Source organism: Oryx dammah, unplaced genomic scaffold (assembly GCF_014754425.2).
Source record: "Oryx dammah isolate SB20612 unplaced genomic scaffold, SCBI_Odam_1.1 HiC_scaffold_25, whole genome shotgun sequence".
Taxonomy (NCBI): Eukaryota; Metazoa; Chordata; class Mammalia; order Artiodactyla; family Bovidae; genus Oryx; species Oryx dammah.
In genome coordinates this window covers 101,365,428-101,388,514 of record NW_024070209.1, presented here as the reverse complement: position 1 = coordinate 101,388,514, position 23,087 = coordinate 101,365,428, and the positions used below count along the sequence as shown (strand labels likewise).

General features: G+C 49.5%; 1 protein-coding gene across 2 annotated transcripts in view; it reads right to left on the bottom strand.

Moving 5' to 3' along the window:
* Positions 1–23,087, bottom strand: part of CFAP77 (cilia and flagella associated protein 77) — a 150,156-nt gene that overhangs the window by 21,506 nt on the left and 105,563 nt on the right. For both annotated transcript variants that reach the window (XM_040225452.1, XM_040225453.1), the window contains exons 4-5: positions 5,728–5,833; positions 1,884–1,985 (exon numbers count right to left, since the gene is read on the bottom strand). In XM_040225452.1, the coding sequence (XP_040081386.1) occupies positions 1,884–1,985; positions 5,728–5,833 (208 nt within the window). The remainder of the gene's footprint in view (positions 1–1,883; positions 1,986–5,727; positions 5,834–23,087) is intronic.

The following is a 23,087-nucleotide window of genomic DNA, read 5'->3' as shown; positions in this document are numbered from 1 at the left end:
GCTGAGTGTCTCGGCAGTGGCGGCAGCACCCTGGGGCTCTTGGCGCCTCTGCGGGGCTGTCCTGGCTGGTGCCCAAGGACCAGCCCTGCTGAGATTCCTGTGGCTGAACTTCCAGAGCCCATGAGCCTCCCTGGGGAAAATGAGAAAACACCCTGTAAGCCCAGGCGCTTGCATTTTATTCTACTTCTTGTTATTTCAATGGCACAGTGGGTGGTGCCTTTGAACTTGGGCCTGGCGGTTAGAGGGACCTGGGTTCCAGGTCCAGCCACTTGAAAATGAACACCATCTCTGCCAGTCCTCTGCAAAAATCAGGTAAGGATGCTATGTGAAATAATATGTGTAAATGACTCAGCATGAACACAGGGCTGGCATCACGGGTGGGTGGCCCTCTTCCTAATGGGTTTTTGCAACAACAGTCTTAAGATCAGAAGAGACCTGTGCTTAGTTGAGTCAAATCCCCTCTCTTAGACTCATTGGAAAAGACCCTGATGCTGGGAAAGATTGAAGGTAGGAGAAGAGGGCAACAGAGGATGAGATGGTCGGATGGAATCATTGACTCAATGGACATGAGTTTGATCAAACTCCGGGAGCTGGTGATGGTCAGGGAAGCCTGGCGTGTTGCAGTCCATGGGATAGTAGAGAGTTGGATACAACTGAGCGACTGAACAAGAAGAAGAAATAGAAACTCATTTATTTCTGGATTTCTGCTCCTGCTCTGGGCCAGGCTGTGGGGGTACCTGCGGGTGAGACAGGCCTCCTGACACAGGGGAATCTGTGTTACTTGGGTGGGGCGTGTTGGACAGGGAAAGGGGCCCTTTGTCCATCGTTTTGGGACCTATGTGTGTGCTTAGGCACTCAGTCGTGTCTGACTCTTTGCAGCCCCCTGGACTGTAGCTCACCAGGCTCCCTGGTCTGTGGAATTCTCCAGACAAGAATACCGGAGTGGGTAACATTCCCTTCTCCCAGGGATCTTCCTGACCCAGAGATCGAATCCAGGTCTCCTGCATTTGCCAGCAGCTTCTGTACCATCTGAGCCACCAGGGAAACCCCTGGGAACTATAGGCAGATTTAAAATCAGAGACGAGGGGCTGAGAGGGGCTGGGGGTTGGCATTGTAGAGCAGAGTGCCAGCAGTTTATCTCGTGCCCAGGGGGCTATGGGTCCCATCCCTCCCTTGGCAGGGTCCCCAGGATGTCTGTCCCCCCGCCCCACCACGGACACTGAACGTCAGGAAAATCAGAAAAAGAAGAGTGAGAGGAAAGGCAACAGAAAGAGGGACAGAAAGGAGGCTGTGGGCCAAGGCCCGCGTGTGGAGATGGGGCAGGAGGGGTGAGGGCGAAAGGAAGGAGCCTGGGGAAGGCGAGGGGTGCTGCCCAGGCTGGGCGGGGAGCGGCAACGGGCCCACGGCACACCCCGCTCCCCTGCGCTGCGCGTGGCCCTGCCCGTGTGTGCGGCGACGGCCGGGACTGACGGGCAGCGGGGCGAATGGCCACTGACATACGCTGATGGCGGCCACTGGGGCAGGACATGGGCGCCGCGTCAAGGGCGGCAGGCAGGCCTCGCTGGCAGCCTGTTCGGTTGCATTAGGCTCAGGAAGGCACGGGCCCCTTCACTGTCTAAATTGCGGTTTAACTCAAACAAGCAGCCAGGCCTGGTCTGGCCAGGAACGCGGCTTTGTGTGGCTGTCTCCCTGGGGCCAGGCGTGTCCCTGGTGGCGCTTAGGAAGGGCTCCAACATGTTAGCTCTTGGCAGCATTGCTGTTGTTGTTGTCGTTGCGCCAGTCGAGCGGCAGAAGCCCACAGAAGCCCCTGTCTAGAGGACAGGTAAAGAACAGGAAGCAGGGCATCGCTAGGTGCGGGCAGGGGAGATGGGAGCAGGACTGACCTTCTGGAAGTGAGGCATGTGCCAGAGGGCATCCAGCCCCACGGGCGGCTTGTACTTCCTCAGCTGACTGCTCCGGGTCTCATAGAGCTTCCCGAGGATCACCTGCAGAGCAGAGAAAGGCCGAGGCCTGGTGGTGATCGGCTTCTGCAGAGGCCAGAGCCACAGCGACTGGGCTGGAGGGCCCGGGGCCGGGATTCCTGCTGGGGCAGCCCCGTGGGGCCCTTTCCCCCTGGTTCCGGCCCTTCTCCCCGTCTGATTTCAGGGGACCAGGTGGACTCAGGGAGGGGACCATGGGGTGCTGAGAGCGTGCTGTTTTGGTTTCTGGTTTGACCCTAGAACTCTCTGGGTTCTGGAAGGCAGCTGCCTCAAGGGCAGGGATGTGTCCTCCTTAGCTAAGACAGCCCTGGTGGTTACCAGGGATGCCACCAGGTCTGAACGAATGAATGATTTGATGGGGCTGTTGCCATTTCTGGGAAGCAGGTCCTCAGCATGGTCTGCTCGTGGAAAAGAAAGGAGGACTCCTTTGAGAGGAGGAATTAGAGGGCTCAGTGGAGAGCCCTTGAGGTCTCTGTGGGTGGGATTTCAGAGCTGCAGAGGCAGTCCAGCTCCTCCTTAGCTGCACGCCCCGTACCCACAAACAGATGCTGCAAGCCTATGGTTAGGGACCCAGAGCTCATGGGGTCTGCTGTGGTCTGAACTGTGTCCCCTCCAAATCCATAGGGTGAAGCCCTAGCCCCCAGTGGGGACCGTATTTGGAGCTGGGCCTTTAAGGAGGTGATTAAGGCTCAGTGACATCAGAGGATGGGGCTGTAATCCAATAGGACAGATGTCCTTATATGAAACGGAAGAGACACCAGGGGTGTCCATACAGGAAAGGCCCTGTGAGGACGGGGTGAGAAGGCGGCCGTCTTCAGGCTGAGGAGAGAGGCCTCCAGGGCAACTGACGCCGCCACCTCCACCTTGGACTTCCAGCCTCCAGGATTTCTGTGGTTTAAGCCACCCAGTCTATCATACGTTGTCACGGTCACTCCAGCAGACTCACCCAAGGTCCCCGGCCCCCAGTTGCAGGATCAGAGGGGGACTCCGATTCAATGTGTGCCCCTGGGGAACTCCATGCACAGTCAGACCTTAGCTCACAGCTGTGACCTTGTCAGAACTCAAAACCTCCTAGGGGAGTTAGCAGGCAAATAGGGGGCTCTTGTTTATACCGGGAGCTAGAGAGTTGGAGTTCCACACCTGGAGTGGATGAGCTGGATGATGTGCTGGTACCCAAGTGACCCAAAGAGCATGGGCCACTGCAGAAAGGGGCATGAGAGAGTGACACAGGTCAGATGGTGCAGCCAACGAATAAAAGCTGACCTGAATTTAGCCGGAGACACCACCACCCTATTGAACCCCTTTTATTTTACTTTTTTTTTAAAAGATAGCATCTCTTTATTTTATTGATTTATTTTTTGGCCGAGCCATGCGACATGTGGGATCTTAGTTCCCTAACTAGGGATCAAACCAGGGTCCCCTGCATTGGGAACATGGAGCCCTAACCACTGGACTTGCAGGGAACCTCTTTTATTGACTTATTTTGTTACCCAATTATATTAATTTTATTTAATGTGTCTGTGGATAACTTCCAAGCCCCTTGGATCAACTCTCCCCTCTGCTTCCTAGAACAGCAGTTTTGAAACTTCATCTCAAACCAAAGCTGAGAGGCTGCTTTGCTAGGGCTTAGTGAGCCGGGTTTCAGAATTAGGAGGATGAAAGTGAGTCTTAGTGCCTTTCTCAACCTCAGTTTCTGCTGCAGAAAATGGGGTACAGATGCCTAGCAAACAGGTTCTTATAGGATTTGCTGAGTTAGCTTTGAGCAGAGTGTCTGGTCCTAGACGATTGCTCTCTAAATGAAAGCCAGTTTCCAAGAATTTCGTTTGGGGTCATCACCGTCCAAAACCCAGGACATCCTGAGCTGCTAAGAGACCAGTTTCTCCTAAGATGGGAGCAATCTGACCTTGTAAATCAACCATCTCATCAATCCTAACAGACTGTGGGTCAGCCCCTCCGTGTTTTGAGGGTCTGGGTATTCGTAGCCCTTTGATAGAAAGCATCACAGTCACAGAGAATCTTGGAACAGAAGAACTCTGTGGTTGGTTTGACAAGTGCTTTTTGAGTGCTTACTATGTCCTGTGAAAGTGTTAGTCACTCAGTTGTGTCTGACTCTGCAACCCCGAGGACTATAGCCTGCCAGGCTCCTCTGTCCATGAAATTCTCCAGGCAAGAATATTGGAGTGGGTGGCTATTTCCTTCTCCAGGGGAACCTCCCGACCCAGCGATCTAACTCGGGTCTCCTGAATTGCAGGTGGATTCTTTACCCTCTGAGCCACCAGGAAAGCCCCCTTCTATGTCCTGGGAAGCCCCGACTATGTGCTGGGCCCTCATTCAACCCAACCCCCTTTTTTGCCCATCAAGGTCATTGAGACCCCAGTTTGGATGGCATCACTGACTCAATGGACATGAGTTTGAGCAAACTCCGGGAGACAGTGAAGGACAAGGAAACCTGGTGTCCTACGGTCTACGGGGTTGCAAAAAGTCAGACACGACTGAGAGGCTGAACAACCACCACAGCGGTGAGCCACTCAAAGCCACAGCCCCCTGAGCTGCACCAGTCCCTGACCAGTGCTCAGGGTGGAGCCGCTGATAGTGGATGACTACAGGCCAATGCTTTGGCCACCCGATGTGAAGAGCTGACTCCTGGAAAAGACCCTGATGCTGGGAAAGATTGAAGGCAGGAGGAGAAGGGGACGACAGAGGATGACATGGTTGGATGGCATCACCAATGCGAGGGACATGAGTTTGAGCAAGCTCCAGGAGTTGGTGATGGACAGGGAAGCCTGGCATGCTGCAGTCTATGGGGTCCCAGAGAGTCGGACATGACTGAGTGACTGAACTGAACTGAACAGGGTTTTCTGTTGAAACAGGAGGGGCACTGGCTACGAGACTGTCTCTAGATTCAGGAGACGTGTCCTCGGAGGCTCCAGATTCCATGGACCTGTGGCCCTCTGAGTTGTTGTGAAATAGCTGCTAATTAAGAACATGACTCTGGCCTGGAGCTCTCAGTATGAAGTAGCAGCATGTAACAGTAATGCTACCTTGGAAAAAACTGGTTGTTACCATAGTGAGCTCTCTCTTGAGCTATTAATGAATAAACTAGTCATGGACTGCTTTTCAATGATTACTACAGAGACTTCCCTGGTGGCACACTGGGTAAAAATCCACCTGCCAGTGCAAGGGATACGGGTTCGATCCTTGGTCCAGGAAGATTCTACATGCCAAGGAGCAACTAAGCCTGCATGCCACAACTGCTGAGGCTGTGTGGGGCAACTGCTGAAGCCCGCGGGCCTAGAGTCTGCGCTCAGCAACAAGAGAAGCCCCCACAATGAGAAGCCCGTGCTCCACAAGCAAGAGGAGCGCCCGCTCACGGCGACTACAGAACACCCACGTGGAGCGATGGAGACTCATGCAGCCAAAACTAGAATTAATTAATTACTTAAAAATATACTATTGCAGTGCTCTGCTCTAAGTGGTTGTCTCCGACTTCCGACTCTCCCCACTGCTGAGAACAGCCCAGAGGGGCCTTAGATAGAAATCAGTCTTCCTCTCTAGGGGCTTAAGCCAAAGTTGAACCTGATCATCATCAAGACCCTTTCAGCACAGCAATGAGCAACTCGGTTGCCCAGTCAACACCCCACCTCGCCCACCAGCAACAAGCATGCACAGGGGGCCGCCTCAAGGCCTTGCCCCTCCCCAAGCCTTCCCCTTCCCTCCCCTCCCCTCATGCAGGGAGCATGGCGTTTACCTTATGCTTTTTCTCCAGTTTGATGGCTTTCTCGGTGGCCTTCTGCTCCTGCACCCACAGCTGCTGGTACCGATGCTGCAGCAGATCAAAGAAGGGGGTGGAAGGCCTGTGGGGAAGAAGTCAGATGGGTTTGAGGTCTGGGAAGGGCCAGAGACCCCCCCTCTCCCCGGAGGCTGCCTGCATGACTGTCAGGCCTGTGGGGAAGAGTGCCCTCCCCAAGGCTGTGAGAGCCTCTTTCTGGCTTTCTGCAGCCATGGAAGAAATGGGTGCCTTCTGTGAATCATTCAACAAATGCTTACTGCCCACCAATCAAGTGCTGGGCCTTATATGGTGACAGACTCTATCCTCGACCAGATTTAAGACAGACTCCTCAAACCCCTCCTTTCCATCAGGCCTTGTCCTTGGGACCTATCTTTGGCTGGATGAAGTCAGCCTTAGCACAGAACCTTGCTAAGTCAGTCCCCTCACCCCTCATGTCTCATCACCTTGGCTTGCCTTTACCAAGAGTCCTATTAAGGCAGTTTAGTGAGAATCCCTTACCTACACTTGAAGTCTCCCCTTAGTAACTTGCCTTCCACTCTGCTCCTTGGGTAGAAATTCCCACTTGTGTTGTATTAAGAACTGATTCCAACTCTATCCTGAGGTCACTTTCCCCTTTGCAATAGTACTGAATGAAATCTGTCTTTATTGCCTTCAGCCTCTGCTCTGATTCTCATTGACAGGGGTCTCCAGCCAAGTGGAGCACTTTGCATACCCCACTCCTCACAACACTGTGAAGTGGGTATTATTAATACTATCACTCATCCTACAGATGAGGGGGTCAGGTCCCAGAAGAGTGGGGGCAGGGCTGTGTGTGAGGCTCTCTCAAGGCAACCTAATAGGTGATGAGGGAAAGTACTTTCTAGAAGAACCAAAGCTAATAAGACGCTGGAGGAAGGACAGAATTGAGCGGAAGAGCATCATTACCTTGTGACTCCTAATGAAATAATGGATTTAGGTAATGAGAGATGATTAGGTAGAAGGCTGACAGGGAACTTTACAATGGATGGCTCAGGCTGCAGCAGCTGAACCACAGGATCAATTTGTTCTTATTGTGATAAATGTGCAAAACATAAAGTTTACCCAAGCGATCAATCTTACCATCACTGAAAGTGACGGACATGGGACCAGGAATGGTTTTTATTTATTTGGCTGCGCTGGGTCTTAGTTGCAGCGCGTGGGATCTTCACTGCAGCATGTGGGGTCTCCTGAGGCAGCGTGTGGCTTCTCTAGTTGTGGCGTGCGGGTTCAGTAGTTGTGGCAGGCGGGCTTCGTTGCTCTGCAGCACGTGGGATCTTAATTCCCCAACCGGGGATCGAACCCGTGCCCCCTGCTTTGGAAGTGCAGAGTTTTAACCACTGAACCTCCAGGGAAACCCCCTGGCTTCGTGTTTTATACAGCCTGCACGGTGGTATTTAAAGTCTTGGAAATTGTTGTCGGCCCTTAAAAATTGGGAGATTTTACATTAAAAAAAAAAAAACAAAAAACCAGCTTTCCCAGATTGTCCTGAAGATGTATATGTTCTGATCACATAGGTCTGCCTTCCTATGTGGCAACAGTTGGCTGGAGCTGAGTATCAGGTGTCATTTAGCTCAAGTCCTCTCCCTTCCCTACTGCACTCCACTGCCTGCTAGGCCCCTCCAAGCGTTGGATTTTGTGGCCCCAGAAACAGATACAGAGCTGGACTGGACCCTAAACACCCACCCCCATCTCTCCCACCCTCCAGGCGGACTTCTCTGGGACCAGGCTGACCTGGGACTCCTTTTGAGTGGCGCTTCCTCGGCTTTGAAATGCCACTCGAGCTCAGAGGTCTCTTTCCAGAGTAGCCTGCAGCACATCTACAAAGAGTGGCTCTTTGTTTTCTGGTTCCTTTACCCCTGCGGTGACTTTTATTACTTAATTATTACACACCCCATGCTTCTGAGCAGGCTAATTTATAGCCGTGCTTTCTAATGACACGAGATGCGTAATCTCGCAAGATCTACCCCAAGAGGCCCTTCACAACAGAAAAGCTATCTTTCCAGCAGCCTCCTCTGCCCACAGCACCGCAAACCCACCCTCACGGCCCTCCCACAGCCTCGCTGACCGTCTTTGTGTCCTATTTCGGCCAGCGGTTCTTATTGCTGGAAAGAGGCAGGGGCGGGGCGCTCGGAGCAGAAGAGCTGACAAAGCTTGTAAGTTACAACAGCCCAGTCCTGACTGCCTGGTGGAGGTCCAGCAGGTTTTGCCCATTTTTGTTCTGGCTCATTCAATCGGATCACAAGAGGGAGAGGCTTGTCGGACACGGCGAAAACCCAGGATGTAAATTGTATCACGTCATCTCTTGCTTAAAATGCCCTCGGCAGCCTCCCATTTCTTAGACTCAATCTAGATTCCTTGCCAGAATCTGGCAAAGCCTCCCCTCCCCAAACTCCTCTCAGACCCTCAGCAACTCCTTTGCCTACAGGTCTCAGCTTTTGGGTCACCTCCTCAGAGGGTTTGCCCCTGACCAGTCCATCTTCCAACGGCCCTGGCCTGGTGCCCTCCCCTGCAGAAGCCCTCTTGTTTATTTGTCACTGGTCTATAACCGCTCTCGGCCATCGAATACGAATGCCAGCAGGAATGGTTTGCTCTCAATAATTATGCATTGTTGAAAAGGAGGGGGCGAGAAGAAGGGAATTAGTCAAAGAAAGAAAGATTGGGTGAACATTTTAGGAAATAAACTTTTCATAAGTCAGGGTAGTGTAAATCAAGCTATATGTGAGTTGTAATAAAATTGAGAGTAAATTGATAGAAATTATAATCCAGGGAAGGAAGGATAGTCTTTCTAACAAATGGCAGGGGAACAACTGGACACCATGGGCAAAACCAAAGAGAAACCTCTTGGCCCAAGTCTCATACTTTATACTAGAATTAATTCAAAATGGAGCATAGCGTTAAATGTGAAACTTTTTGAAGAAAACATAGGAGACGCTCTTTGGGACCTAGGGCTAGGCTAGGTGATGCGTTCTCAGGCTTGATACCAAAAGCATGATCCAGCAAAGGAAAAAAAAAAAAAAGGTAAATTGAACTTCCTCTAAATTAAGAACTTTTGCTCATGGAAAGAGCCTCTTGAGAATATGACAAGGTAAACCATTACTAGGAAAAAATATTTGCAAACCATGTATCTGACAAAGGACTCCTTTCTCAACTATATATAAAACTCTCAAAACTCAACAATAAAACAAAACGAAAACAAACAAATGACTGTATTAGAAAAAGGACAAAACACAAAGAGACAGAGGGTGTATGGATGGCAAATAAGTACAGGAAAAAATAGTAACATCCTTCCCCATTGGAGAAATATAAATTGAGAGCCTGATGACATGTCACTCCACACCTATTAGTGCAGCTAAAATAAGAAATGCGTAGTGACAGTGGGGCTTCCCTGGCGGCTCAGATGGTAAAGAATCTGCCTGCAAATGCAGGAGACCTGGGCTTGATCCCTGGATCAGGAAGATTCCCTGGAGAAAGGAGTGGCTACCCACTCCCGTATTCTCACCCGGGAAACCCCATGACAGAGCAGCCTGGTGGGCCACAGTCCACGGGGTTGGAAAGACATAACTGAGCGACTCACCACAGTGCTGACTCTCAGTGCTGGCAAGGACGCAGAGAAACTAAACCTCGTCCACGCCGTTGGAGAGAGCATAACGTGGCATCGTTGCTCCGGAAAATGGTTTGCTAGTTTCTTGAAAAACTAAACCTACACTTACCATCGGAGCCCAGCAATTGTACTCCTGGGCATTTATTCCTGAAAAATGGAAACTTAGGTCTACACAAACACCTACACACCCATGTTCATAGCTGGAATACTTGTAATATCCCCAAACTGGGAACAACCAAAACACCCTTCAGTGGGTGAGTAAACTGTGGTCCATCCATACTGTGGAATATCATTCTATAGTAAAAAAGGAAAGGACGGTTGATACAGCAACAGCTTGGATGACGTCAAGGCTGTTGTGCTCACGGAAAAAGGCCAGTTCCACAAGGTCACATACTGTGTGATTTCATGTACACACCTCTCCTGGAATGTCCCAGGCATCAGGGAATGGCGGAGAGAGGGGTCATTACACAGGTGTGTGAAGGGGTGTCTTTGAGGTGATAGAACAGTTCTGTATCTTGATTTGTAACACGAATTTACACATGTGATAAAATGCATGGACGCCAAATACGCAGACACAAACTGCTTGTAAAACTGGTGAAATCTGAACGAAATCTGCGTATTGTATCAACGTCAGTTTTTTAGGCTTTTTTTTTTTTAATGTTTTTTCAAATTTACGTAATTTGGCCGTGTCGGGTCTTAGACTCTTCATCACATCTCGCAGGAGCTCTTCTGGTGCACGGACTCTCCAGTTGCGGCGCATGGACTCAAGGCTGCGTGGGCTCAGTAATTGCGGCACGTGGGCTTAGTTGCCTTGCAGCATGTGGGTTCTTAGTTCCCAGACCAGGAATCGAACCTGTGTCCTCAGCATCAAAAGGCGGATTCTTCACCACTGGGCCATCAGGGAAGTCCCAAGTTTTTAGTTTTGATATTGCACTATAGTTACATAGGATTTTATCATAGGGATAACAGAGTGAAGAGGAAACAGGATCTCTCTGTACTGTTTTTACAACTTCCTGTGGCTTTATACTTATTTCCAAGTAAAATATTTTCTCAAAATGCAATCGAGCATGCATGAACTAGCTTTCCAACTTTATAGAAAAAATATTACAATATTACTGTCATACAAAGAGGTGATCAAAGAGCTTGGAGCCCAAAAATGTAGGGGGAAAATGAATATAGGGTGTGGCAGGAAATTAATTTTTTTTAAATGTCTTATTTTTCTGGAGTTTGTGGCTTATGATATTTGTCAGCATATTTAAAATTTTAATTTGTTCTGATTCTTTTTCTCATTCTAGTTAAGTATTCAGTTTTATGCCTAAATTTGCATTCAGGATTTTGAACTTTTTTTCTTAAAGAGAACCCCCAAATATGAATACGTCCCTGGTCCCATGAAACATGGAGCTGCCCTTGTGTGGAGGTAAAATGTTTCTTTTAATTATAAGAGAGTATTAGGTATAACTTCATGCTAATAATGTAAAACCAAAACAAAATAGGTGATTTATCCAGGAAAATATAAAAGATCAAAGTTGACTGAAGTGCATATATAAAACTTTAATAGAGCCACGGGTACCAGACCAAGGTATGTTCACGTGTGTGACCTCCTAGCCTTGTTGAGAACAGTATTCCAGGGCTTTCCAGAAGTTTTTACAAAAAAGCTTCCTACATCATGCTATGATCCCAAATCGAGAGAAGGAAAATGTCTTGGTCAGTATCACTTAGAAGAGCAAATGAAATTCTACTTGAGGGTGTGATGAATTTAGAAGTCTGAGATTGACATATATACACTGCTAGGTATAAAATAGATAACCTACTGTATAGCACAGGGAACCCATTTAGCTCTGTGGTGACCTAAATGGAAAGGAAACCCAAAAAAGAGGGGATATATGTGTGTGCGTGCTATGTCACTTCAGCCATGTCTGACTCTTTGCAACCCTCTGGACTGTAGCACACCAGCTCCTCTGTCCATGGGATTCTCCAGGCAAGAACACTGGAGTGGGTTGCCAAGCCATCCTCAGGGGATCTTCCCGACTCAGGGATCGAACCTGCGTCCCCAGCAGCTCCTGCATTGCCAGTGGATTCTTTACCACTGAACCACCAGGAGAGCCAGGATGTATGTATATGTGTAGCTGATTCATTTTGCTCTCAGCTAGAAACTGACACAACATTGTAAAGCAGCTACACTCCAACTTAAAAAAAAAAAAAAAGGAGCCTAAAGACATGAAATAAAGTTATGCTTGAAAACTAACAAAAAAAAGAACGAGTACTAAGTGAAATATTACTCGATCAAATTGGGCAATGTACTAATACCAGAAGGCCCTCCTGTAATGCCCTCCACCCATGCTGGAGACGAGGAGTGGGGAGCCAAGGAGGGGTCCCAGAGGGCAGCTCACCCCCTGCCCCTTCCTGCTGAGCCTCCAAGGCAGGGAGGAAAGAGACTGTCCTTCCAGTGCGGCTGGAAGTTGCAATGCGAGGATTACACTAGGCTGCACGTATTAACCAGTGCACTGAGCTGGCCTTTTGTAATTGCAAGTGAGCAGAAGAGCCACATATGGCTGAGACTTCACTCAGGAAAGGGGCTGGGAAAGCAGCTGACCCTCAGAGCAGCTGTGAATAAGGTGAGGACGCTCGTGTTCTGAAGTACCTTGCCCCTCCCACTTGTGCACATTTATCAGGAAATATTATCAAGCCGCTAGAAAGAATGAAGCGGCCATACGAGTAATGACTCAGGAGGATCTCCAAGACGTAGGTCAAGTATAAAGGAAGGAGCTGGGGAGAAAGAGCCATACCTGTGTAAGTGCATCGACGCAGGTGTGAAGGATGGTGAGGGACTGGAAGGCAGGCTGCAGAGGACGGTGCTGGGGCAGGGGGCAGACGTGGTGGGCGGGGAAAGAGGCTCCTCCCCTCCAGTCTACTTACTGGTTTGATGTCACTCTTGAAAAGCGAAAGTAAACTCGCTCAGTCCTGTCTGGCTCTTTGTGACCCCATGGACTGTAGCCCACCAGGCTCCTCCATCCATCAGATTTTCCAGGCAAGAGTCCTGAAGTGGGTTGCCATTTCCTTCTCCAGGGGATCTTCCTGACACAGGGATTGAACCCAGGTCTCCCGCATTGTAGGCAGACGCCTTACCATCTGAGTCACCATGTGACTCTTACGCAACAACTAAAGCAAAACAAGAAACCCACATCTGAGAGGTCATGGGACTCGCCCGGGGCCAAGGTCAGGGACAGGGCGATGGATCTGGGTCAGAATCGGTGACAGGATGCAAGCTCCTCCTCCTCCTCCCCCTCCCCCGCCATGCGCAGCTCTGCCAACATCACACCGGAACTAGCCAGGCTGTTTGCTTTTTGCCTCTTTCATCATAATCAGATGGGGGTGGTCAGGCCTTCTGGGCCCCACTGTTTGAAGCGAAGTTTCAGCGTTTCCCTGTGTACTCGGCCCTTGCAGGATGCACCTTTTTTTTTTTTTTTTTAGCATTTAAAAAAATGAATTGATTATTTGTGGTTGCTCTGGGTCTTTGTTGCTGCACGTGGGCTCTCTAGCTGCAGTGAGCGGGGCCTGCTCTTTGTTGGGGCGCAAGAGCTTCTCATTGCTTTGGCTTCTCTGGTCGGGAAGCAAGGACCTTGGCAGCGGCGTCACCTGGACTCAGTCGCTTGGGCGCACGGGCTCAGTTGCTCCGCGGCAGGTGGAATCTTCCCAGACCAGGGGTCGAACCTGAGTCTCCTGCATTTGCAGGCAGACTCCTATCCACTGTACCACCAGGGAGGTCCAGGACGGCTGCACCTTTAGGAGCCATTTTTCTTATTTTCTTCCACAACTATTTTTTTTTTTCTTTTGCTGCTACATTAAAACATGTTCAGGGTTGTCTTTTTTGTTTTAAAATAAACGTAGTTCTTTACAGTAAAAAAGACGTTTTTTCCACCCCAGAATGAATGATTTTTGCCACAGGCCAAGAGCCCCTGTGGTCACAATTACAGCCAGCCAAACTGCAGCTCTCTTTTGAGGAGCTGGAAGGGGTTCACTCAGAAGATCTCAATTATTTATCCTCACTAAATGAGATGGGGAATGTGGGAGTGGGGAGGCTGAAGCCTAGAGAGGTCAAATGGCTGGCCCAGGATCACACGGCACACTCGGCAGCCTAGCCTGGACCCCCACCCCCAGCCCCACCCACACCCACACCCACACCCACACCCCTCAGGCTACACTGTCTTCAGCCAAGAGAATGCAAACCCACTTCCGAACAGGCTCACGGGGCTGCCGGCTAGCTGACTGCAGATAGAGGCCAAATCCAGGGACCTGGCTACACTCCAGCCCAGACCCTCCCCTCCACATAGGAACTGAGGCCTTTCCAACCACGTGAGTCTGATGCTGTCCCCGTCAGCACCTGGCCTGGCTTCTCTTTGCCCTTTGGGGTATTGGGCACAGTCTTCCAAGGCCCTGGCCTCGGGCTGCCATCTCTGTACCCATGTCCCCCCAGGAGCCTCCCCACCTTCCTCCGGTCACTCCGTCCCATCCTTCAGATGTTGGTCTCAACGAGATGCCCCACCCCTACCCCCAGGTCCCTTCCTGAGACCTCCCTTAGCATTGCCAACTTTGCCTTCCTAGCTGCTCTTTGCACTTAGGAAAGTTTTTTTTTTTTTTTTTTAAATATTTTCAGTGATCAACAGATGGATTCAGTGTCTGCCTTTCTGATTAAGCTCTGAGCCCCATGTGGCAGGGACTTTGGCTGAATTGTTCACTATGCATCCAGGCTGGGACAGTCTGCACTTTGTAAAAATGCTGAATGGCCCCAGAAGCCTTTAAATACCATCTTCCTGAGACACTGACCTCCTCAACGCCCAGGAGGGAGGTCTGTGGCAGAAATGAGCTTTTCCTTGGGGAGCCCAGTGACAAGACAGGGGTGGCCTGAGTCCTACAGAAGGGGTGCAGGCGCTGAGACCCCACCATGGACCTCTTTATTCCTCTCCCCCTCTGTCTCGGGAGCTCAGGTATTGAAGCTGGCATGTCAGAGTGAATCCTGGCTCTGGAAAGGGGCAGCAATGGTAATTCCTCCCCACCCCACAAGAACAGAGGGTGCAGTCAGGAGGGGTGATACAGGGGAAGAGGTCCCTTCCCAGGGATGAATTAGGGGACCCATGAAGCAGAAGATGAGGCTGAACATGGGTCCCCTGAGAGCCCAGTCAAGCAGGGAAACCTGGGACCCTCAGAGCCGTTCATTATGAATCTTGAGAAGCACGTTCGAAAGTGATTCGGTCCTCCATGTGGTGACTTAAAAAAAGTCACAACCGAGAAGCTGAGTGTTATATTTATTTGGTGGGAACTGTTAGGACTTCAAGTCCGGGAGACAGCATCTCAAGTAACCCTGAGAGAACTGCTCCTAAGAGGCGAGGGGAGGAAGCAGGTCATACAGAAGTTTTTAAACAAAGGGCAGGTAGTCTGAACATCAAATGGTTATTGTTAACTAAAGGAAACAGATATCTCAAGTTAAGGAATTCAGTGCTTTTCTATGTATGGGAAGATGCAGAAGTCTGGGCTCTCTGAAGTCATTCCTTTCATAGGATCTCAGCTCTCTGGGGCCAGCATCCTGCATTTTTCACATCCTGAGCTTCCTTGAGGCTCACTGTAGGGAGTGGCTGTGGTCTGATGGCTGGCAGATGGCAGGTACGCTTCCCCTTTCTGAGTGCCCTTGGGGCTCAGGGGCTCATATTGGAGCTGCAATAGCTGATGACTGTGACATCCTTGTTTACTGATACGGCAGGAAATACTTCATTTCTCACATGTGATGCTGGAAGGGTTCCCCCAGTGTACTGGAGGCTTGGGGATGGAGGTTGGGGACACTTAGAGACAATTTGGAGCCCGGAGAGAGAGAAGAAGCAGGCTGGCTATGAATAAGCATCTGTGGAGAGGCCAGAAGGAATCAGAGCAGGTCCACACCAGCGCTGGGGAGCTTGGTCAGGGCAGGGATCCTCCTAGAAGCAGGGGAAGGGACTAGCCACAAAGGGGCATGGTGGGGATGATGGAAATATGCCATGGCTTCATCGGGTGCCCAGCTGTATAAACTTGTCAAGATTCATCAGATTAAACATAGACCACATGATTATCTGTAAATTGTACCTCAATAAAGTTGGTGCAAATAACTGACTCATTGGAAAAGACCCTGAGGCTGGGAAAGATTGAAGGCAGGAGGAGAAGGGGAGACAGAGGATGAAATGGTTGGATGGCCTCACTGACTCAATGGACATGAGTTTGAGCAAAATCTGGGAGAGAGTGAAGGACAGGGAAGCCTGGTGTGCCGCAGTCCATGGGGTTGCAAGGAGTTGGACACAACTGAGCGACTGAAAAGTTGCTGGAATCTTCCCTGGTGGTTCAGATGGTAAAGAATCCGCCTGCAGTGCAGGAGACCCCGGTTCAGTCCCTGAGTTGAGGAGACCCCCTGGAGAAGGGAATAGTAACCCACTGCTTTATCCTTGCCTGGAGAATTCCATGGATAGAATTCCATGTAGCCTGACAGGCTATAGTCCACAGGGTCACAAAGAGTCGGACAAGACTGAGTAACTACCACTTTCACTTTCAAAATTGTTTTAAAAGCAAAAACTGAGAAGGCTGAGGAAGTAGGCGTCATCACAGAAAGTCTGTGCCATAGTACTAGGGAGCTAGGGATGGTTTCTGAGCAACGGGAGAGAGCATGGTGACAGTCACTTTGGAGCAGTTGCCAGGGGTGGCGGAGTGAATTAGTGGAAAGGAAGGGAGTAGGATTTGAGGATCCAAGGCCATTTCAGAGGGAGGAAAGATAGAGCAGGAGGCCTACACACCTTGTGAATGAGACCTCGACTCTGCTCACTTACTCACGTGTCCATCCATCCACCTGGCACACCCAGGAGCATTAACCAGCTCCTCGTGATGGGCCAGGCTCTGTGAGATGTGGGGACGTGCTCGCTGCACCCTGGGGTTTCGGGGCCTGCCGCAGAAGTGCTGAGATCCTCCACTGCTCACACTTCTGTCTGCTTCCTGTATCCTTAAGACAATATCTCTAGAAACAGATACTAATACCCTCTTTTCACAGAGGACAATCTGAGGCCCAGAGAAGTTCACTGTCTTGCCCAAGATCACGCAGCCACTGGGTGATATGTTGCATTTGCCTGAGAGCTCCGTAAGCATATCCACCCTGCGGCTCTTTCCCCCTGCAGAGTAGAGAGCTAATTGCCAGTGTACACATGGCCGTAGGCGCTCAGAGGAGAGAATGGTTAATTGAGCAAGGGCGTGGAACACCGAGGGCTCCCCAGGTGGCTCTAGTGGTAAAGAACCTGTCTGCCAATGCAGGAGACGTAAGAGATGCAGGTTCTATCCCTGGGTCGGGAAGATCCCCTGGAGAAGGAAATGGCAACCCACTCCAGGATTCTTGCCTGGAGAATGCCATGGACGGAGGGAGCCTGGCGTGGTACAATCTTTAGGGTCTCAAAGAGTCAGACACAACTAAAGCAACATAGCACGCGTGAACGTGGAACCAGGAAAGTCTCCTCTGAGCTTTTCGGTGGGAGGTGGCTGGGTGGAGAAATGAGTAAGGAGACTCCAGAGAGAGGGCTCGGTGTGAACGAAGACAAGGGATTGGGCCTGGCTGGCACCGCACCTCGCAGCCCTAGAGTGGCCTGATGGGCCTCGGAGAGTAACAGGCATTCAAAGCTGCCTCCCGGTTTTTGATGAGCACTTCCTACACCAAGCCCGATGGCTGCACTTCCAGCGGCAGTCCCCCTGCCTCTCCCATAACCTTGAAAGGCGGGGTTAACACGCCTGCCTTCAGGTGTGGGAAACGACATGCAGAAATCAAGCAAATGGCCCGAGGTTGGCTCACAGACACGGGGCGGCCGGGGGTGGAGCCAGCACCCCATCCGGGTTCCCCAGCTCTGAAGACCCCGGGATCGTGACAGTCAGGTTCCGAGTGATCTGTGCCAGCGAGGGCACCACGAAGGGCCTCGACAAATTATTTGCTGATAACCTGGTAGGACCCTCTTGGAAAAGATCCTCGCCACCCTGGCTTTCCCGCTGACAACAAAACCGTGTCAAAACTCAGTCTGGTCGAGCGGAAAATGGGGAATAAAATGAAATGAAATCAGCAGCTACTCAGGGTAGGGAGAAACCTCAAATTAGTTGCATCCGGCCCATCTTCCGCTACTACTTTGCGATTGATAACCCCAAGACCAGGGGTTGATCTCCCATGGAGGCACCGGGGACGAGCAGGGGAATGGAAATTATCATTTGCAAACATTAGACTGACACTTTGTGCCTGTGCGGGCAGAGAGGGCTGACAGCTCTGATTTGCCGCTGGTGGCTCCTCTCTGCCGAGGAGGGCTCTAGTGGATTAGAGGGGGCCCCTTTCATGGCAAACCCATCTTCATCTTCGCTGCTCATTAAAACTTTGTGGAGCTGGAGAAGTTGGCGGAAGGGAGGAAGCTGTAGGAAGCTTCTGAGGGACACGAGGTACACATTTGTTGAAAGGTGTTTGAGAAGGGAGCCTTGGGTCTGACAAACCGGATTTTAGTGCGGCTCTCCGTTCACAGTGGGCTAAAATAATTGGTCATCAGTGACTACTAATTCGGTTTAGTAGCCAGAGGCAATTTTTTTCTTCCTGGAAAATCAATGACAGCACGGAGGTCTGTTCAACGTGATTCCGCTCGAGACGGGTCCTTATTTGGCGCTTGATGCTTCTTCCAGTGGAGACAGCTATTTTGTTAAAATAAAATTAAAATCCATCTCTAATGTGCCAGTGGTCTGCTGCTCCCAGGGGTGGGCAAGGAGAGGCCCTGGCCCTGGTTCCGACACAGCCGCGGGGACTCGGGAGTGGATGGTGGCTTCTGGAACGGGCCGCATGTTCCCAGTTGGGTGTGAGGTTCAGAACACACCGTGGTCCATTGGAGGGTCTGGTTTTGGAGGAGGGATGAGGCTGAGGGGCTGGGCAGCTCTTGGCAGCTCTAAATCAAAACCCAGCCCGCTAGGGACAGCCAACTGCAGCACCATCTGAGGAGGCTCAAATTCCGTCCCACCTCCACATTGGCTGTGTTCTAGGACGGCACCGGGCAATGAGGGGCCTCCCTTCTCGGCCTCACCTGAGGCTTCCTGAATGGGCCCGTCTGTGTGGGCAGGTGGCCTCAGGGACCATGACTGGGCACTTGGCTGGTGCCTAAAGGGTACCACTGTTTCTTATAATAAGGGATTCTGGTTAACATGGCTTCAGTTCAGTTCAGTCGCTCAGTCGTGTCCAACTCTTTGCGACCCCATGAATCGCAGCACGCCAGGCCTCCCTGTCCACCACCAACTCCCACAGGCTACCAAAGCACAGCTAAAGCCTTTTTCTTTCCTTTTTTTTGCAATTGAAAATTTTTTAAGGTCATTGGAGATTCACATGCAATTGTTAAGAAATAATACAGAGAGGGAGAGGGGGAAGATTTGCAGAGAAGCCTCAGTACCCCATACCCTGCTCCCCCGGTGGTGACATCTGGTAAAACTAGAGAATAGAGGCAAAACCAGGATGCTGGCGGCGGGCATTTCACCCATCTTCCCCTCATGGACCACACCCTTGTGCATAACTCAATGAAGCTGCGCGCCACGCCGTGCAGGACGGGTCATAGTGAAGAGTTCTGACGAAACGTGGTGCACCGGAGGAGGAAATGCAGCCCACTCCAGTATTCTTGCCTCAAGGACACCATGGACAGCATGAAAGGCAAAGTAACTCGTACTCACTGGTGTATTTGCTTGTATGCAATTTCATCCCATGAGTCTATGGACTCACCACCACCGTCAAAATACAAAACGGCTCCATCACCTCAAGGAGGCTTACTGTTATGCTTTTATAATGTCACCCATGTTCCTCCCACGCTGCACCCATGGGCCTAGGATGTTTTCTTTTCATCCTTACGAGAACACTACCAGCGGACTTTCCTGGTTGTCCAGTGGCTGAGAATCCATATTCTCAATGCAGGGGGCCCAGGTTTGATCCCTGGTCAGGGGACTAGATCCCACGTGCCACAACTAAAGATCCCGCATCCTGCAACTAAAGCCCAGTGCAGCCAAATGAATGAGTGAATAAAAGGAACCCTAGCAGATAGGAACTACTATTATGTCATCTTATTGATAAAGAAACTGATCGATACAGAACTATCGATACTGCTATTGAACTACCAATAAAGCATTCAAAGAGGGCTTCCCTGGTGGCTCAGTGGTAAAGAATCCACCTGCCAACGCAGGACACACAGGTTCGATCTCTGGTCTGGGATGATCTCACATGCCGCAGAGCAACTAAGCCCGTGCCACAACCACTGAACCTGTGCGCTCCAGAGCCCAGGAATGGCAACTACTGAATCCCGTGTGCCCTGCACCCCGGGTTCCACAGCAAGAGAAGTCCCTGCAGTGAGACGCCTATGCACCACAGTAAGAGAGTAACCCCCACTTGCCACAAAAAAAGAAAAGCCCACTCAGCAACCAAGACTCTGCACAGCCAAAGATAAATAAATAAATAATTCATTAAAAAAAAAAAGTTTAGTGAGATGAAAAACTTGCTTGGGATCGATATCAGGCAATGCTGCACTATGTGATTGCAAGCAGATAGCCAATGATGTGATCACTCACCTAGATCTAGCCAGACACCTTGGAGTGTGATGTCAAGTGGGCCTTAGGAAGCATCACTACGGACAAAGCTAGTGGAGGTGATGGAATTCCAGCTGAGCTATTTCAAATCCTAAAAGATGATGCTGTGAAAGTGCTGCACTCAATATGCCAGCAAATTTGAAAAACTCAGCAGTGGCCACAGGACTGGAAAAGGTCAGTTTTCATTCCAATTCCAAAGAAGGGCAATGCCAAAGAGTATCCAAACTACCGCACAACTGCAACTCACTTCATGTGTTAGCAAAGTAATGCTCAAAATTCTCCAAGCCAGACTTCAACACTGTGTGAACCGAGAACTTCCAGATGTTCAAGCTGGATTTAGAAAAGGCAGAGGAACCAGAGATCAAATTGCCAACATCCGCTGGATCATAGAAAAAGAAAAGAATTCCAGAAAAACATCTCCTTATGCTTCATTGACTATGCTAAAGCCTTCAACGGTATGGATCACAACAAACTGTGGAAAATTCTTAAAAATATGGGAATACCAAACCACTCTACCTGCCTCCTGGGAAACCCATATGCAGGTCAAGGAGCAGCAGTTAGAAGTGGACGAGAAACAACAGACAGGTTCCAAACTGGGAAAGGAGTACATCAAACCTGTATATTGTCATCCTGCATATTTAACTTATATGCAGAGTACATCATGCGAAATGCCGGACTGGATGTAGCACAAGCTGGAATCAAGATTGCTGGGAAAAGTATCAATAACCTCAGATATGCAGATGACACCACCCTTAAGGCAGAAAGTGAAGAGGAACTAAAGAGCCTCTTGATGAAGGTGAAAGAGGAGAGTTAAAAAGCTGGCTTAAAACTCAACATTCAGAAAACGAAGATCATGGATCTGGTCCCATCAGTTCAGTTCAGTTCAGTTGTTCAGTCGTGTCCTGCTCTTTGCGACCCCATGAATCGCAGCGCGCCAGGCCTCCCTGTCCATCACCATCTCCTGGAGTTCACCCAAACTCATGTCCTTCGAGTCAGTGATGCCATCCAGCCATCTCATCCTCTGTTGTCCCCTTCTCCTCCCGCCCCCAATCCCTCCCAGCATCAGAGTCTTTTCCAATGAGTCAACTCTTCACATGAGGTGGCCAAAGTACTGGAGTTTCAGCTTTAGCATCATTCCTTCCAAAGAACATCCAAGGCTGATCTCCTTTAGAATGAACTGGTTGGATTTCCTTGCAGTCCAAGTGATTCTCAAGTCTTCTCCAACACCACAGTTCAAAAGCATCAATTCTTCGGTGCTCAGTTTTCTTCACAGTCCAACTCTAGCATCCATACATGACCACTGGGAAAACCATAGCCTTGACTAGACAGACCTTTGTTGGCAAAGTAATGTCTCTGCTTTGCAATATGCTATCTAGGTTGGCCATAACTTTTCTACCAAGGAGTAAGCGTCTTTTAATCTCATGGCTGCAGTCACCATCTGCAGTGATTTTGAAGCCCCCCCAAAATAGTCTGACACTGTTTCCCCATCTATTTCCCATGAAGTGATGGAACCAGATGCGATGATCTTTGTTTTCTGAGTGTTGAGCTTTAAGCCAACTTTTTCACTTTCCGCTTTCACTTTCATCAAGAAGCTCTTTAGTTCCTCTTCACTTTCTGCCATAAAGGTGGTGTCATCTGCATATCTGAGGTTACTGATATTTCTCCCGGCAATCTTGATTCCAGCTTGTGCTTCTTCCAGCCCAGCGTTTCTCATGATGTACTCTGCATATAAGTTAAATAAGCAGGGTGACAATATACAGCCTTGACATACTCCTTTTCCTATTTGGAACCAGTCTGTTGTTCCATGTCCAGTTCTAACTGTTGCTTCCTGACCTGCATATAGGTTTCTCAAGAGGCAGGTCAGGTGGTCTGGTATTCCCATCTCTTTCAGAATTTTCCACAGTTTATTGTGATCCACACAAGGCTTTGGAATAGTCAATAAAGCAGAAAGAGATGTTTTTTTTCTGGAACTCTCTTGCTTTTTCGATGATCCAGCGGATGTTGGCAATTTGATCTCTGGTTCCTCTGCCTTTTCTAAAACCAGCTTGATCATCTGGAAGTTCATGGTTCACATATTGCTGAAGCCTGGCTTAGAGAATTTTGAGCATTACTTTACTAGCATGTGAGATAAGTGCAATTGTGCGGTAGCTTGAGCATTCTTTGGCATTGCCTTTCTTTGAGACTGGAATGAAAACTGACCTTTTCCAGTCCTGTGGCCACTGCTGAGTTTTCCAAATTTGCTGGCATATTGAGTGCAGCACTTTCACAGCATCATCTTTCAGGATTTGAAATAGCTCAACTGGAATTCCATCACCTCCACTAGCTTTGTTTGTAGTGATGCTTTCCAAGGCTCACTTGATTTCACATTCCAGGATGTCTGGCTTTAGGTGAGTGATCATACCATCATGATTATCTTGGTTGTGAAGATCTTTTTTGTACAGTTCTTCTGTGTATTCTTGCCACCTCTTCTTAATATCTTCTGCTTCTGTTAGGTCCATACCATTTCTGTCCTTTATCGAGCCCATCTTTGCATGAAATGTTCCCTTGGTATCTCTAATTTTCTTGAAGAGATCTCTAGTCTTTCCCATTCTGTTGTTTTCCTCTATTTCTTTGCATTGATCGCTGAAGAAGGCTTTCTTATCTCTCCTTGCTATTCTCTGGAACTCTGCATTCAGATGCTTATATCTTTCCTTTTCTCCTTTGCTTTTTGCCTCTCTTCTTTTCACAGCTATTTGTAAGACCTCCCCAGACAGCCATTTTGCTTTTTTGCATTTCTTTTCCATGGGGATGGTCTTGATTCCTGTCTCCTGTACAATGTCACGAACCTCCTTCCATAGTTCATCAGGCACTCTATCTATCAGATCTAGGCCCTTAAATCTGTTTCTCACTTCCACTGTATAATCATAAGGGATTTGATTTAGGTCATACCTGAATGGTCTAGCGGTTTTCCCTACTTTCTTCAATTTGGTAATAAGGAGTTCATGATCTGAGCCACAGTCAGCTCCTGGTCTTGTTTTGGTTGACTGTATAGAGCTTCTCCATCTTTGGCTGCATAGAATATAAT